Raw genomic sequence first — 15,609 nt, 5'->3', positions numbered from 1 at the left:
GTGTGCTTGGGGCTCCTAGCCTGGACTTGACTTTGATACCATGTTGAGACATGGACCAGCTAGGACTCGAACCTAGGACCTTCCATACGTTGCTGGAATGCTCTACCACTGAGCTACTGGCCCCTCTTGGACTAGTCCATCGTCGGTCGGGGTGTGGCTTATTTCCAACACCAACAGTAGGCTACGCAAAAGCTACATGAATATTTTTAAATTGAATCATTCTTTTTGATTCTGAGATATATATAGATATCTCCTTATCTTAGAAAAAAATTATTAGCAGATATATGGTTAAGGAGGAATAAGGCTTTTGCATGAAGATATAGAAGATGTTGAGCCCACGTTGAAGAATATTTTTTTTTTCTTGAGCTGCTGTAAATGCTTTTGAAGTCGTGGCTGTAGGGAATTAAGCTTTGTGTAGAGCATATGGTATACATTTTTGTTGAAAGGGGGCTGTGTATGCCGTTCTTTTAAAAGAAAATATAATCTGATCATTGGTCTACGTGTGGCAGAAGTGTGGGTTGTAGTAACAGTTTTTAAAAGGGTTGGGTCGAAGTTTTGATTTGTGTGCTTCAAAAAAAATCATGCTCATGTCTTTCAAATAGGTTTCGGCCTAAAGAATTTCTGAGTTTGAAGATGTAATACTTTTGAGGTGTAAGTTCTTAAAGGAGGTATCAAAGCTTTTGTTACTAGCTGAGTGATTGTGTTGAATTTTTTTTTGTATTTATGGAGGAGTTGCGAACTCGTAGTTTTGGAGAGCTGTTATTTCTATATGTGGTTTGAGTTGTTGGATATAAAAGAATAGTCTGGTTTTGTTCTGTAGCTTTCAATTTCAATAATCTTTTGTAATTGAGGTTGGTGCCTCATTTTGTTGGAGTTGGTGCTTCAGGTTTTTAGGAATAATCGTTTTTTGAGAGTTGGTGCTCTCTTCTATAATTAGGGTTGGTGCCCAAACAAGTTAATAGAAGTCTTTTGATGCCGTGGTTTTTTACTCAAAAGGGTTTTCCATGAGAAAATTTTGTGTTCTTGTTTCTGTGCCTTGCTTGCATTTCTACATCTCTGTCTCAAGTTGTTTCATGAGTTTTTAATAGTTTTAAAAAGTTTCAAATACGGATTCACCCCCGCCCCCTCCTCCCTAGTATTTGCTGTGTAATTGTCAATTGGTATCAGAGCAGGTACCTTCTGATAAGGCTTAAAAGTTTGAAGGTTGATTCTGTTAGAACTTGAAAATGAATGCTTTGGAAGGTCTTGCAACGAATAGAGCCCCTCTATTTGATGGTTCTAATTATGCCTTTTGGTGTGTCAGGATGAGAGCATATCTAATGTCTCTTGGATTTGATGTCTGGAACAGTGTTGTGTCGGGCTACACACCTCCTCAGAATCCTCCATCTACTGCTGATGAAAAGAGAGCTTTTGAATGCAATGCAAAAGCTATGAATGCTATTTTGTGTGGATTATCAAGATCAGAGTTTGTGAAAGTTATGCACTGTGATAGTGCTCAAGCTATGTGGGATAAGCTAAAAAATGCCTACGAAGGAGATGAAAAAGTGAAGAAAGCTAAGCTTCAGACTCATAGAATGCAGTTCGAAAGTCTGAAAATGAAAGAAGATGAGAAACAATTGATGATAAAGTTGTTATACAATTTTTTTTAAGGTCTCTACCTTTAAGGTTTGATGCAAAGATTTCTGTAGTTGAAGAGGTGGCTGATCTTGATCAGATGACCATTGACAAGTTCCATGGTATATTGACTACATATGAGATGAGGACAAACAGAGAGTCATCAAAGAGGGAGATTGCCTTCAAAGCATCAAAGAAAGGCAAGCAAAACGAGCAAAGTTCATGTGATAGTTCATATGATGATTCTGATTCAGAAGAACCATTTGTCATGAGAAAGTTAAGGAAGAACAAGGAGAAGATGCCTCTCAAGTGTTTTAATTGTGGAAAAGATGGACATTTTGCAGCCAAATGTCCATATGAGAATAATTAAGATAGCAGTAATGAAAAGAAGTACAAAAGAAAAGACAAGAAGACATGGAAATCCAAAAAGAGTCTATATTCAAAAGAGGATAGTGATTCATCTGAAGAGAGTGATGAAGAATCTCAGAGTAATGAGATTTTGTTTATGGTTCTAGAAGAAACTCATGCTGAAAATCAAGAAGATGAAGAAGTGGATCTTGAACAAGAATTGTTGAGTGCTTCTAAATGAGATTAAAAGTCTCAAAAAGAAAAATCAGAATTTGAAGCTGTTGCTCAAAGAAGAAAGTGAAGAAAAAATGAAGAAATCACAAGCTCTTGATGATGCTGAAAAGCTCATAGATGACCTGAATATTCAGATTGAAGAAGCTAAAGAAGTTTCGAGAGGATCTGAAAAATCAGATTAAGTTGAAGGAAGAAATTTGTGAAAAATTGGAGGCTGAAATTGTCTTTCTCAAAAGGTCAAAAAAGCAATCTTCAGACAAGGGTGGAGTTGGCCTTGAAGAAGGTCAAAGCTCAAAGGTAGAACTACGGATTCTCAATGGTGAGAGCTCAAGGAATTCATCATCTAAAGTAAAAAATAATACTTTCAAGAGGCCTCCTATCTCAAGGCAAGGACATATGAGTAGGTTCAATATTTCCTTTTTACATGGTTTTTGTTTTTCTTGTAACTATTTTGGGCACAAAGCCATCAATTGTAGAAGGTTTACAAGGAATGATTTCAGTTTTAGGAGTAGGAATTCTTTTATTCCTCCAAGGAATTGCAATAGAGTATGCTATAAATGTAATAATCCTGGTCACATTGCAAAAGTTTGTAAAAATGAAATGGCAGATTTTTCTAAACAGAGCAAGAAGGATGAGAATGTGGAAACGGCAAAGGAGGTTGCTATGGTTTGGAAGAAGAAAGAGAAGGAAGTGCCAGTGGAATTTCTAATTGTGGAATTTCTGATTGTGCAAGCAGCCCCTCTTGCACCAGATGAAAAAGATATTTGGTATGTGGATAGTGGTTGCTCCAAACACATGACTAGAGATGAAAGTAAGCTTTTGACCCTCAAGAAGTTTAATGGAGGCAAGGTAAGGTTTGGAGGTGATTTTTCTGCAAAGGTAGCAGGTAAAGGTACACTTTTATTGAATGATGGCAAAATAGAGGTTGAGAATGTGTTATTTGTAGAGGGTTTGAAACAAATTTGCTGAGTGTCAGTCAGCTATGTGATTAAGGTTACAATTTAATTTTTAGTCCGGATTGTTGTAAGATCAGTTTGGATGTTATACACATTGCGAATGCTATAATAGGGCAGCAAACGACTTGTATATTCTTGATGATAATAAGAGACAAAACTTGGGAGTGTATTCACTCCATCACTGAATTTTAGTTTGGACTTGGGGGGAAGTTTTATTGTCATATTCTTTCAGTCCCGTCTCAGTTTTGCAGGATGGTTTCAGTTTTAACTTTTTACAGGTTGGTTTTGTCATTGATGTCGAAGGGGGAGAAGTAAATTTGGGGGAGCAGTATCTCAGGGGGAGCAGTTTTGTTTTGTTGGTTTCAGAAGGTGGCAGTTGCAGATGGAGTTGCCATCAATGACAAAGGGGGAGATTGTTAGACATTTTGTCATTGATGTCAAGTGGTTTGCTCAGAGTATTATTGAAATGAGTTTGAAGTGCTTTTCGAGCTACTGTTTATTCATTAGATTTTCTCAATTTTGCTTGAGGTGCTTGAGGTGCTTGACTTGCTTCAGCTGCTTGGTTGTCAGCTTCACGTAGTTGCTTATGTTTTTCAAGCTAGAGGTTTGCTCATAGTATTATTGAAATGAGTTTGAAGTGCTTTTCGAGCTACTGTTTATTCATTAGATTTTCTCAATTTTGGTTGAGGTGCTTGAGGTGCTTGACTTGCTTCAGCTGCTTGGTTGTCAGCTTCACCTAGTTGCTTGCTTACTTGAGTTGGGTGTGTGTGTGGTTCAGCTAGTTGAGTGTTTGCATCAGCTGTGTAAGTGCCAAGTGTCACTTGGTCAGCTGTTATATCAGATCTTTGCCATGCCCTCTTTGAGTTGTCAAAGGAATTTTTGATATGTTTTTATTATTAGCTGATTTTTAATATTTGTGGAGGGAAGCCTAAATATAGGCTGCTGTTATAAAGTTTGTGAAGCCTAATTAAATACACATACTTTATTATGGGCTACGGTTTCAGATTTTATGAGAAGTGGTGGCTATGTTTTTTATTTCAGGCATCGAATCTTTGGCTTATGTGAACACGTCATAGCTATGCGTTTTGAAGGTGGGTCTGAATAAAGTCATTTTCCTTGAAAATACGCTATTTTGGAGTGTGTGTGCCATTTGTCATGGCTTTGAAGACATTTTTTTGGGGACTATTGTGAAAAGCGTAGCGGAAGCGATATTTATTTTAAAAAATAATGGGGTGCATTTTTTGTGTGGCAGTCTGTGCAGAAGCTACGCGTTCTTTTTGATTCTGAGATATATATATATATATATATATATATATATATATATATATATCTATCTTCTTATCTAAAGTAAAAAAAATTATTAGCAGATATATGGTTAAGGAGGAATAAGGCTTTTGCGTGAAGATATAGAAGATGTTGAGCCCACGTCGAAGAATTTTTTTTTATTGATCTGCTGTAAATGCTTTTGAAGTCGTGGCTGCAGGGAATTAAGCTTTGTGTAGAGCATATGGTATACATTTTTTGTTGAAAGGGGGCTGTGTATGCCGTTCTTTTAAAAGAAAATATAATCTGATCAATGGTCTACGTGTGGCAGAAGTGTGGGTGGTGTAGTAACAGTTTTTAAAAGGGCTGGGTTGAAGTTTTGATTTGTGTGCTTCAAAAAGAAATCGTGCTCATGTCTTTCAATATAGATTTCGTCTTGAAGAATTTCTGAGTTTGAAGATGTAATACTTTTGAGGTGTAAGTTCTTAAGGGAGGTATCAAAGCTTTTGTTAGTAGCTGGGTGACTGTTTTTGTATTTACGGAGGAGCTGTGAACTCGTAGTTTTGGAGTGCTGTTTTTTCTCTATGTGGTTTGAGCTGTTAGATATAAAAGAATAGTCTGGTTTTGTTCTGTAGCTTTCAATTTCAATAATATTTTGTAATTGAGGTTGGTGCCTCATTTTGTTGAAGTTGGTGCTTCAGGTGTTTAGGAATAATTGTTCTTTGAGAGTTGGTGCTCTCTTCTATGATTAGGGTTGGTGCCCATATAAGTTAATGGAAGTCTTTTGATGCCTTGGCTTTTTACCCAAAAGGATTTTCCATGAGAAAATTTTGTGTTCTTGTTTCTGTGCCTTGCTTGCATTTCTACATCTCTATCTCAAGTTGTTTCATGAGTTTTTAGTAGTTTTAAGGTGGATGCCATCCCAAAAGGTCAACAAGCCAAATACAGCTATAACATGGCTATGATCGCAACCTTATTGAACTGAAAAGAGAAACAAAAAACCATAATAAAAGAAATAGTTCTTGTTAACAACTTAGTAAAGAAAAAGGCACAATTCAATAATTTAGATTGGTAGACTAGTTGGAATTATATTAATTTGGCTGGTCAATGCTCAAATAATATACCAAATGTAGACGGTAAATAAAATTTGCCTGCTTCTTAATGATTCGTTTTCTACAGATTATTAATTCTTTGGAGACTTGGAATAAATAATGTTGATTTCTTATACTACTAGTATTATTTTAAACTTAGTAACTAGAAATCATATATGTGCATTTACAAGTGAGGAATTGTATATTTTAGTGTCAGTTTCCTAGTTAATAACATGTTGAGCACTGCATATAATTGAAAATGTTGTATTCAATAAATTCAAAAGTATTGAGACCTTTACATTGTCTTTCCCTAATGTCAAAGCCGTACAGTTGAGGAATTAGTATGTTTCAGTGACATTTTTCTTTTCAATAATATTTTTTGCACTGCATGCAATTGGAATGTTACTTTCAAGAAAGATAAAGCAGTGAAACCTTTGCTCTTCTCTATTTTTAGTAGCAATGCTGTTCAAATCGAATTACTAAATTTCAAATTTTCAATATCTGTTTCCTAGTTAATGATATGATGTGTACTGTATATAATTAGAAAGCCAGAGCAACGGAACCTTGGTACTGTTCTCTTTTTTTAATAGCAAGTCTGATGAAGAGAAATTCTTGCCATATGCAGAAGCACAAATGATGAAAAAAGGAAAAAAAAGAACTTTGTAAAGGTGAAAAAAATGGTCAAAGATATTGAAGAACAAAACAAAAAGGTTGGTAAACCAGGAAAAGCATGTCAAAAGTTGAAAGGAGACCCAACACTTGAATCTGGACATGACACAGATCCAGATCAACAATATTTAGGTGTCTTGGCTGCTCGTGAAGAGAAAATCAAGAGTCTTAAGTCGGTATGTTTCTATTTTTAAGTTTAGGAATATGTGTTATTCATGAACTTGTCAACATGATATTCCATTGATTGATGTAGCTGTCTCTAAGAAATTAGCATATTCTATTAGGATAAGTTAATGTAGTAATAAAAAACATAAGATGAAGCTTCTGGGTGGGTTCTCTTGTTGTTGAATATATATTAACCTCACTATCTTTTGTATCTAGGAAAGGAAGTTACCTCTTCCTTTTAGTGCCTAGCTGTTATTCAGGTTTTCTTAGCCATTGTGATATATTTTTAATTAGTTCTAATGGCCTTTTGGTTTGAATATGTTGAAGCCTTTTCTTAGAATTCTCTTGCCTGCCTAGGTTTTCGTCATCTGGTTTGACTGCTTTGTGGGATCCTCTTATCACACATCTTTTTATACTTGTTTGGCAGTTACCTTTTTCAGGTTAACCCCAATGTGTCTATTTCTTTGTTTTTCCTTTTTTTCTTGCTTTGTTATAATTTCTTCACGTCTAGGTGCCCCCTTTTCCCTAAGTTTTTGCTATTGTAACTCATGCATGTTCCAGTTCTTTTGAACTATTATTGGTCATTCATTGACATTGATATAATTTCTTTTCTTTTCTTTCTTTTTGGTCAGATATGATATAAGGCAGACAGTTATGTTCGTGACTTAGCTCACTATAGTTGCTATTGTTTTCCTAAATGCAATTGCAAATCCTGTAATAGAGCTTATCTTCTCTCTAATTATTTGTAGCTTGAGACAGATGTCAACACTGGATTTGAATAGTCTACAAATTCTTTACAAATTCTTTTGGGATCAGTGCAAGGGTATTCTTCCTTTGGGAATGTGTTTGGAGTTGGGACATGCTTTTTACTTTCCGTCTCTTATTAATTGAAAGTCATGGCATATGGTCTTTATTGCTTTCTCTTTCATCAAATTGAAAATGATCTTAATTACTGTGTAGTTTTCTGTTCCATTAATTAAATTCTATTAGTTTATGCATTCACTCAAGAATCAACTATTTAACATGTTCTGAATTTATACAATCCTTTTTCCATTTTCAGAAATAAATAATTATCTGCTATTGGGGCTATGATCCACCAACTTGGTAGTTCTTGTAAGGTGCATTTGAGGATTAAATGTAGGATTTTTAAATCTTCAAGTAACCCAAATAGCTGAATACTTCTAAAAGAAGTGTTAGAAATAGAATTTAACTGCAAAGTGGGTGCCTAAAACATCTCCCACTGTCAAACATAAAAAACTAGTAGTGAAATTTAGAATATAATTCTGTCAAATTGTTACATGATAATGTAGTCTTCTTTCCTGTACCACCCTCTTCACCTACTTCCTGCTTTCTTACTATGGTACAAGGTCCTTTTTCCTCCAATTTAATGTGATAGCTCTTGTAATCCTGACTATGGCCTTTTAGCTGTAGCCATGCAAGCAAAGCGATGTGCACCTTGATCTGGTACAATAGGTTCTGTCAGGACTCAGAGGATCTCCATGCGTATGTACTAACAGAAATAAAGATATCGTAGGCAGCAATTGACTTATATTGATCCCATGAGTTACTTTGCTGGGTAATTAGCCATCTGGCTCTTAAGTGTATTGTGATAACTCCTATAATAGCTACAATTACCTTTCTACTAGCGTGGGATAATTCCTATAACTAGAAACTGTGTGTGTGGATATTGATATGGAATATATGTGATGCATGCATATAATAATGTGAATTTGAAGGGTATCATATGTGTGATTGATGGGGAAATTCAATTGTGAGGTGCAAGGAACAACTGTTTCAATGATGGTATTAGATATAATTATCACCTTTACCTTATCCTTGATGTAATAGTTACCAAGTCACTAAATTTGTCATCTTGTTATGTCCCCTTCCTAGGTGATAGGCAGTTGAGCAGGGATTGGCCTATCATTTGGTTTCCGTAGGCCAGTGGAGTGAAGAGGGAACCCATTCAGGAGTCATGGAGCCTTGCTTTGTGAGCTGGTTCAGACGACAGTTCCTACTTTTTAGGGAGGTCTCCTATTTTTTTAGGGAGAAATGGCAGTTGACTGGTTGACCACCTGGGGGACCACACAGTTGAGCAGGAGCCTCTCGGACAGTTTTTGGCACTTTGAGCAAGGTTCCTATTTTTTAGGGCGAGTTTCCATTTTTTAGGAGGAACTGCCAATCAGCCTGCAGGGGTTCAGTCATCAGCAGTGATTATAGAACTTCAGACGGAATTCCAATCTGAGCTCCGGATCTCATTTTATTAATATTTCCTAAGTTTGGATTTAATAAAATAATAATAAAGTGATATTATAATCACTTTATGGGGAAATAAGTTATAATAATTCATTGGCCCTCTTAACTAGGCATTTTAGCAAATATTATTATAATAATGAGGGGGCCGAATTAAAATAATGATGGAGGCCCCTTGTGGTTTGATTTTCATAAGGAAGCATAAATAAAATAAAGTTATTTTATTAATAAAATGGGAGATGAAACCCTAATTTGAAATTAGGGTTAGAGTTGAAATAAAAAGTGAATTTGACAATCATTTTGGCATAGAATTGTTTATTTTTTGAGAGAATATTATCTTCTACGGGTCTGCAATGAGTTTGGCAGAGTTCTAGAGTGGAATTGGGGACGAAAACCTCCATTTCTTGGTGATAGGACGAAATCCCTTGCATCAATCAGCAATTTGTTCAGCAAAGGAAGCTCTTATCAGGTTATTAGAACCACAAATTCAAGAGCTAATTGGAGTAATATAGCATCATTAGGGTCTGATTTTCAGATCTGAGCAGGAATAAGAGACATTTCATTGAAAGTTGTGCCATTTTGGAGCCAGCCGTACAGTTCCCAGCTTGCCTGGGGTTTCAATAAAAATAAATAGAAGGGTTTGCAGCTGGTTTTTTGTTCAAAAATTATTGTCAGCAGTTAATAAGAAGTCAATGGTTTTTTTGGAGGAATTGCATCATTCTGGAGTTGTGTCAGCAAATTAGTGGGGAAAAACTATATTCCCTGGAGGGTTTTACCTGGCAAGAAATAGAATTCCATCTAGGTCTCCTTAGAATTTCTCAAATTGTTTTTGGTAATTATCTACTCGAAGAATAAAATATCTTGGAGCAACTTGCAGCACCTGGAGGCTCTTGTATGGCTTTGTGCACCACCTCCAACATCAAAATAAGCTCATTCAGGTAGGGCGTTGGACACCTGGTAGGCCAAATTTGGCTCTAGTTGTCTTAAATAAACTTTTTCCTGAATTTTGTAATTTGCTGCAATAAAATCAGAGTTCTGATTTTCTATTTTCAGAATTGGTTTAGTTTCCTATTTGTACAGTCTTTATTGTACAACTTTCAAAATAGTCAATAACACGCAAGTTATCCTAAAATCTCTTCAAAAAGCAAAATAATTATACGTTGGCCAAAAAATTGAATCAAACAAACAAATCAGCTGTCAAAATCAGTGGTTGGCATCTTTCACATCTTTACTGCCATGGATATCATGCTCGAGGTGGGCTCAAGTGGGGGCAGCTTCTAGATCAAATGGAATAGTTGTAGGATCAGAACATCATCGTGAAGCATATAATGAAAATATCATGTTATCTATCCTTACTTTGGGTTAAATAGCTAATCGTTTTTATTTTGGCTTTAATGATGGAGATATTGAATCTCCAGATGATGATAGATCTAAGCTCATAGTGACTTGTATTGACTCAGTCCAGATTGCTCTGTGCAAATGCACTTGCTTCTATGATTCCAGCTTTTTGATATGTGCTTGTTTATGAAATTAAAAAGTATAATGACCAAACTTGTCAAGCTGTAAAAATATAAGAAGATGATTTGTGTTATGTCAACTAATAACAACTGAAAATACTAGAACAGGAAAACACACACACTGATAGTCCTCTTTACTTATCTATATAGTAGTGCACAATGCTATCCTATAGGGAGATATATGTTAACTCTTGATAGCTGCTTTACCCTCTCAAATTTCTGTGTACTATAGTGGGCTTGGCTGAGAGGTGTGCTGGTTGGACCACAACTGTCTCGTACTGACTGCTACCATCAAAACAGTATTTTAGTACACTACTTGGTTCCAATTTTAAAACATATTTATAAGATAGTCATTACTTTGCTGTCTACAAGTAGTATATGTTTTCAGCAAATTTTATTGATATTGATGCAACTCCCGTTAACTAAACTAGAGCTGCACTTTAATTGATAGATGAGATGCTAGGAGGGGAATAATTTCAAATCATTTTGATATTAATTAGTGACAGTAAATCATTGTGTACTTTGGATATTAATGCATTAAGTATGACATGATATATTTGATCCCATTTTCTAACCATAGCCTATATATATCTGAAGTTTATCACTTAAAAGTTAAAAGAGCATTATTTTTACCTTTTCTGCTTCTTCTAATAGGGTCTGGTACATGTTGCTCGCAAGATGCCCAAAAATGCCCATGCTCATTTTGTTCTTGGTCTTATGTATCAAAGGATGGGTCAGCCTACTAAGGTTAGTTATTGTGTATGTTCATGGCATGTGTATTCAAGGGGTTAACTCTTCTCTTACAGGTGAATAAGTTTATACAGTTCATAAATGTGTTTGAATTATACATGCAGGCAGTGTCTTCATACGAGAAATCAACTGAAATTTTAACGCAATCTGAAGAAGAAACAGGGCAAAGCAGGGTTCAGTTACTTTCTTTAGTTCAGATCCACCATGCCCAGGTATGTCAGATAGCCTGGTTTAAACAGCCTTTTTGCAAATGCTTTGTGTTTTGTATAGAGCTCATACAAATATAGTGTCATTACAAAATTTGAAATATTTCTTCTGCAGGAAATGTCGAGTTGAAATCAAGGTAAACATTGTATTAGAATTTGATTTGGTAAAATTGCCATTGCTCTGCTTTGCTTGGTATTGTAAAAGCTTGACTTGCAACCCTAATGAACAATCTTTTTATAATTGGTAACTGGATATATCATATGTTTAAGGTCATTTGTGTCCCCTTTTTCTTGTAGAGATGCAAGCCCACCTGATTTTGTATTAGGCTTCTCCAGCTTGGATGTTTTCTATGGAAGTTTGTTTTTGTAATTATGGCCATATTTAAATGTTCTGACCAATCAAGAGATTAACTTATGATAAAGTGTCATTTCAAAGTTGAGTTCCATTTCAGTCATAAATTTGATTGCTATTAAAAATCAATTTTTCTGTCAGATATCAGCTATCATACAAATTTTCTCTTCAGAATCTTTCCTGTATATTTTTGTTATGGACATAATTAATTCCATGAGTGCTATTGTCAGTGCCTTTTGCAAGGTAGTGTTGGAGATCATTGTACTTTGGATAAGGAACTACAAAAGGATGAAATTGAAGATGTAGTTTGCAAGTTGAAAGAATCAGTACAGGCAGATGATCGGCATGCATCTGTTTGGAATACCCTTGGCTTACTGCTTCTCAGAACTGGCCGTGTGCAGGTTGTAATTTTGATTTTCCTCTGTTTTGTCTATTCTATGGTTAGTTTCTTTTTCTTTCTCAATAAAACTCATGTCATCTGTATTTTCTATGGTTAATCGAGAAAGATTTTCTCATTGACTTATTAATTTGGATAACAATACTGTGATCTGTATCATGTATTCTTAATCCAGAAGGCTTCTCTGGTTGACGTTGTATTTTGGATAGCAATTTGGTCTACTCATCCTGCTTTTCTATGTTGATTTTCAGAGTGCAGTTTCTGTTTTATCATCTCTGTTATCCATTGTGCCAGACTATTTGGATGCACTTGCAAACCTTGGAGTTGCTTACTTGCATAGGTATATGGCTTTCTCCCAATTTCATTGGATTTGTGATTAAAAACATGTTATGCTTCTACATCATTTTTCTATTTAATAAATTTTTCCACTTCTAAATATTAACCAACCATTGATAAATCAATGCAAACTTGTCAAAGGAACAATTACATAAATGAGAAAATGAAAAATGAAGAGGTTTTTTTGTGTGTTTTCTGCTTGTAGACAATTTTTCTCAATTGGCATAAAGTGCTTTGTACATATTTGCCAGAAGTTGCAAGTTTTGTGTTGAGTTACTTAGCGAAAACTTGCCTGCAACTCACTAGCTAGTTTTTCCTTGCAAGTCAGCTAGTAACTTGCTAAGTTTTTGACCCATACTAAAAACTATCTTTGGTAGAGATGTAGGAACTCCACTTTTTTAATGAGAGAACAAAAATGGACTTAAAGAGGCCAAGAAGGGAAGTACAATGCATTACTTATAGAAGAATTTCTTTCTATGGCTTAAATGAATTTGGAGAAATATAGTTGGAATATTTTCAATGAAGATTTTGTGTTAAAGAATTCATTGCAATTAAGAGAGAGAATAACATGTACATGCAACCAAAGCACTATGAAAGTGATTGTTGATGCTTTCACATCAAGTGATACGTCATATCTATTAACGGAAAGAACCACTGGCATGTGGATGAGTCTTTGAAAGAGAGGCTTTGTAAATTGGTGAAATCAGAAAAGATATCATCAGGCACATGGTTCCAATTCCTACTGATGAGCCTTTATTATAGAAATTGGTGACTGATATGATAGATATAAAATAATAGTTTCAGCAGAAAGGTTGATATAAAATAATAGTTTCAGCATAAAGGTTGAGCTCAATTGTATCGAGGGCAGCATCAAAGGGGTAACACATAATTTTTTGCTCTTTATACAGGACAAACAATCATGATGCTTAAAATTGTCTAGAGATGCATTGCATGATTTGGCAGCTCTTAAGCTAGATTATTAATGGTTTTTGGGTATCCTTCACAATGAGCCTGATGGTGAGTCTATGCCAAAATGTATTCAAGTTAGATCAGCTTGTGCCAGAAAGCTAAATATATTCAACCATTCTTTATGTTTGTGGAGTCAAGTTGTTCTAAAAGAGCAAAGATTTCCAGAAGAGAAGATGCAGGAAGAACATCCATGGGAGAAACCCACCAACAGTGACTTGTTTTCAAGAGACCACATATCATTTGTTTACCGGTGAGGATAAAGTCTCTCAAGTATCCATAGAACACAAGGATCCAAGGATTTTCCTTGAGCAATTAAACATTGACTGGACAATAGAAGATAATGCATCAGAAGAGTTCTTATCTTTGTTTGAAGGATCATTTGAAGAACATTCACAAGGAAAAGTGGAAGAATTAGGACTTGAGAATTCAGTAGTAGTCAAAGAGTTGAAAATAGATTTGGATATGCTTGAAAAGAAAAATTGCCAATCAGTGAAGATAGTAGTGGTGAAATTATTTGCTTCCTTCCTCTTAAGACATATTCTTTGAAACTGATTGCATTGTTAAAATTAAAGAAAGCCAGTTTTCCAAAGGCTTTACTAATATGGGATGATGGATGGCAAAGCTCGCCATGAGAGGAAGATTGTTTTCCTAACACAATAATGATCTAATACTTGAATGTTCAGACGTTGGGAGGTTGTCAAATGAAGATTTAATGGAATTAAATGCAGAAAAAGAATTGCATGAATGAGATATGCAGCTGAAGCAATAGGGGATCTGGAAAGTCAAAAGAATGAGATTGAAATTTTTCTTCAACACCTTAGACCTTTTCGGAAAAATGATGCTTGGATGAATTCAGGGTTAAGCATGTAGAAGTGATAGGTAATAAGGATCAAATCAGATATGTAAAGGTCATTGTTCCTATAGATGTGTTAGAGTTGCAATATTTGGTTAAATTAAAATACTTTGAATAGTAGGCACAATATCGTCACAGGCTAGAGAGGCTTTTTAGTATGGAAGATGATCATTCAGAACCAATGCTCATCAACGAATTTGTGCTGTAATATTCACTACATGATCATTCTCATCTGCTTGAACATAGGATCTTCATGAAAATCTTGCAAAAGGTTTTGGAACATGCATTGTTGCAGTCGTAGCCCCTACTCAAATGGAGAGGATATAAATTTTCTTAGCCCATCAATGGCTTCATTTAGTTAGCATGTTCCCTTCTATTCATAGGTAGGTAGGTAGGTTATGTTGTCATTTACATGTTTTTGTGATTTAGTAATGCTTTTCCTTTCCAATAATGTGTTTTCTTATTGATCTCTTTTATGTGTGTTTAGATTAGATGTTAGTTGTTAGGCTTGATTTTATTGCTTGCAGATTAGTCATTTTCGTAAATATTTTTTTAGAGTTTTTGAAGTTTCTCCTATAGCCTATGTGTGCCCCATGGTTCCCATACCGAACCATTGTTGGTAATTCTAGGAAACATCATCTTCAATCATGTTTGTAGCCAAAAACCAAGACATTCTTGTCATATCAATACCGACTATGTTATCTTCATTGTCAACAGCCAAGTCCTTAGGTGTTTATATGTCTTGGTCCACCAATATGGTATGCAAGTTGCCCATCATGAGAATAATCGAGCTCCAAATTCTTAGCCGCTTCTAGCATAGGCAAAATAAGGGAGGAATGAGGTTAAGAGAAATGCTATGATACACAATTTGAGTGGCAGATGCTAGGAAAATATGCTTTGGCTTGCTGATATAGGATCATACAATAAAGACCAATTTTTTGAAAATTTCATTATGGAAAATCCATATTTGAGTGTTGGTAAAAAAAATCCAATTTCTATTTTTAGAAATTGCTATTTTAGTTGTTATCCTTTTTCAAGGAATGGTGAGAAGAGCTAAAAAATTCAACTTACTATTTTTTAGAAAGTTTCTATTATTAGAAAGAATGGTAGTGGATGACAAGGCTAGAAGGTCTTCATTGCAAATTTAGGCTCTAGTAGGAGAAAATGGAATCCAAAAGAAAGAACACTAACAAGGAAGGGTAAAATTCATCGAAGTTAGAAGTTTTGCAATAAAGTGTTCAAAAATGAACTAAAGAGCTTTTTTAGTATGAAATTTGCAAAATGAAAGAAATTTACAGGAAAAAATGATGAGTTCACGTGAAGTGAATTTTTGTCATGGCATAATGGTTAACCATTCACTCCTCCAAGTTGGTGACTAGCTTGGAAAATCCCACCAAGCATTAAATTTTGGCTAAGTTTCTAAGTAGTAGGATTTTTGATGGGATTTTCCACACCAATTTCCTCATTGGTGGAGATATCTCTTTAGCTCAATAGTGTTAGAAACTTGAAGGATGGTGAATTGGCTAAGTAGCAGAGCATTTACCATTGTGTGCTAGCAATAGCAGTGGAGATTTTCCAATGATGCCCCAATGTTAAAAACCTGACAAACATAAAAGTTGGCAAAATTACTAAGAAG

At 35.2% G+C, this 15,609-nt stretch overlaps 1 protein-coding gene and 1 non-coding gene across 5 annotated transcripts in view; one reads left to right on the top strand and one right to left on the bottom strand.

The window, feature by feature from the left end:
- LOC131075077 (uncharacterized) overlaps window positions 1-15,609 on the top strand; it is a 171,116-nt gene that overhangs the window by 38,337 nt on the left and 117,170 nt on the right. For all 4 annotated transcript variants that reach the window (XM_058011883.2, XM_058011886.2, XM_058011884.2 and 1 more), the window contains exons 2-6: window positions 6,132-6,351; window positions 10,765-10,857; window positions 10,965-11,072; window positions 11,649-11,819; window positions 12,067-12,155. In XM_058011883.2, the coding sequence (XP_057867866.2) occupies window positions 6,132-6,351; window positions 10,765-10,857; window positions 10,965-11,072; window positions 11,649-11,819; window positions 12,067-12,155 (681 nt within the window). The remainder of the gene's footprint in view (window positions 1-6,131; window positions 6,352-10,764; window positions 10,858-10,964; window positions 11,073-11,648; window positions 11,820-12,066; window positions 12,156-15,609) is intronic.
- TRNAV-AAC (transfer RNA valine (anticodon AAC)) lies at window positions 52-123 on the bottom strand. The gene has a single exon. It is a non-coding gene; the product is annotated as a tRNA-Val (tRNA).

The sequence above is a fragment of the Cryptomeria japonica genome, chromosome 3, assembly GCF_030272615.1.
Source record: "Cryptomeria japonica chromosome 3, Sugi_1.0, whole genome shotgun sequence".
NCBI classification, from domain to species: domain Eukaryota; kingdom Viridiplantae; phylum Streptophyta; class Pinopsida; order Cupressales; family Cupressaceae; genus Cryptomeria; species Cryptomeria japonica.
Note: the sequence above shows the minus strand (reverse complement) of the source record. Positions and strands in the feature narration are given on the sequence as shown.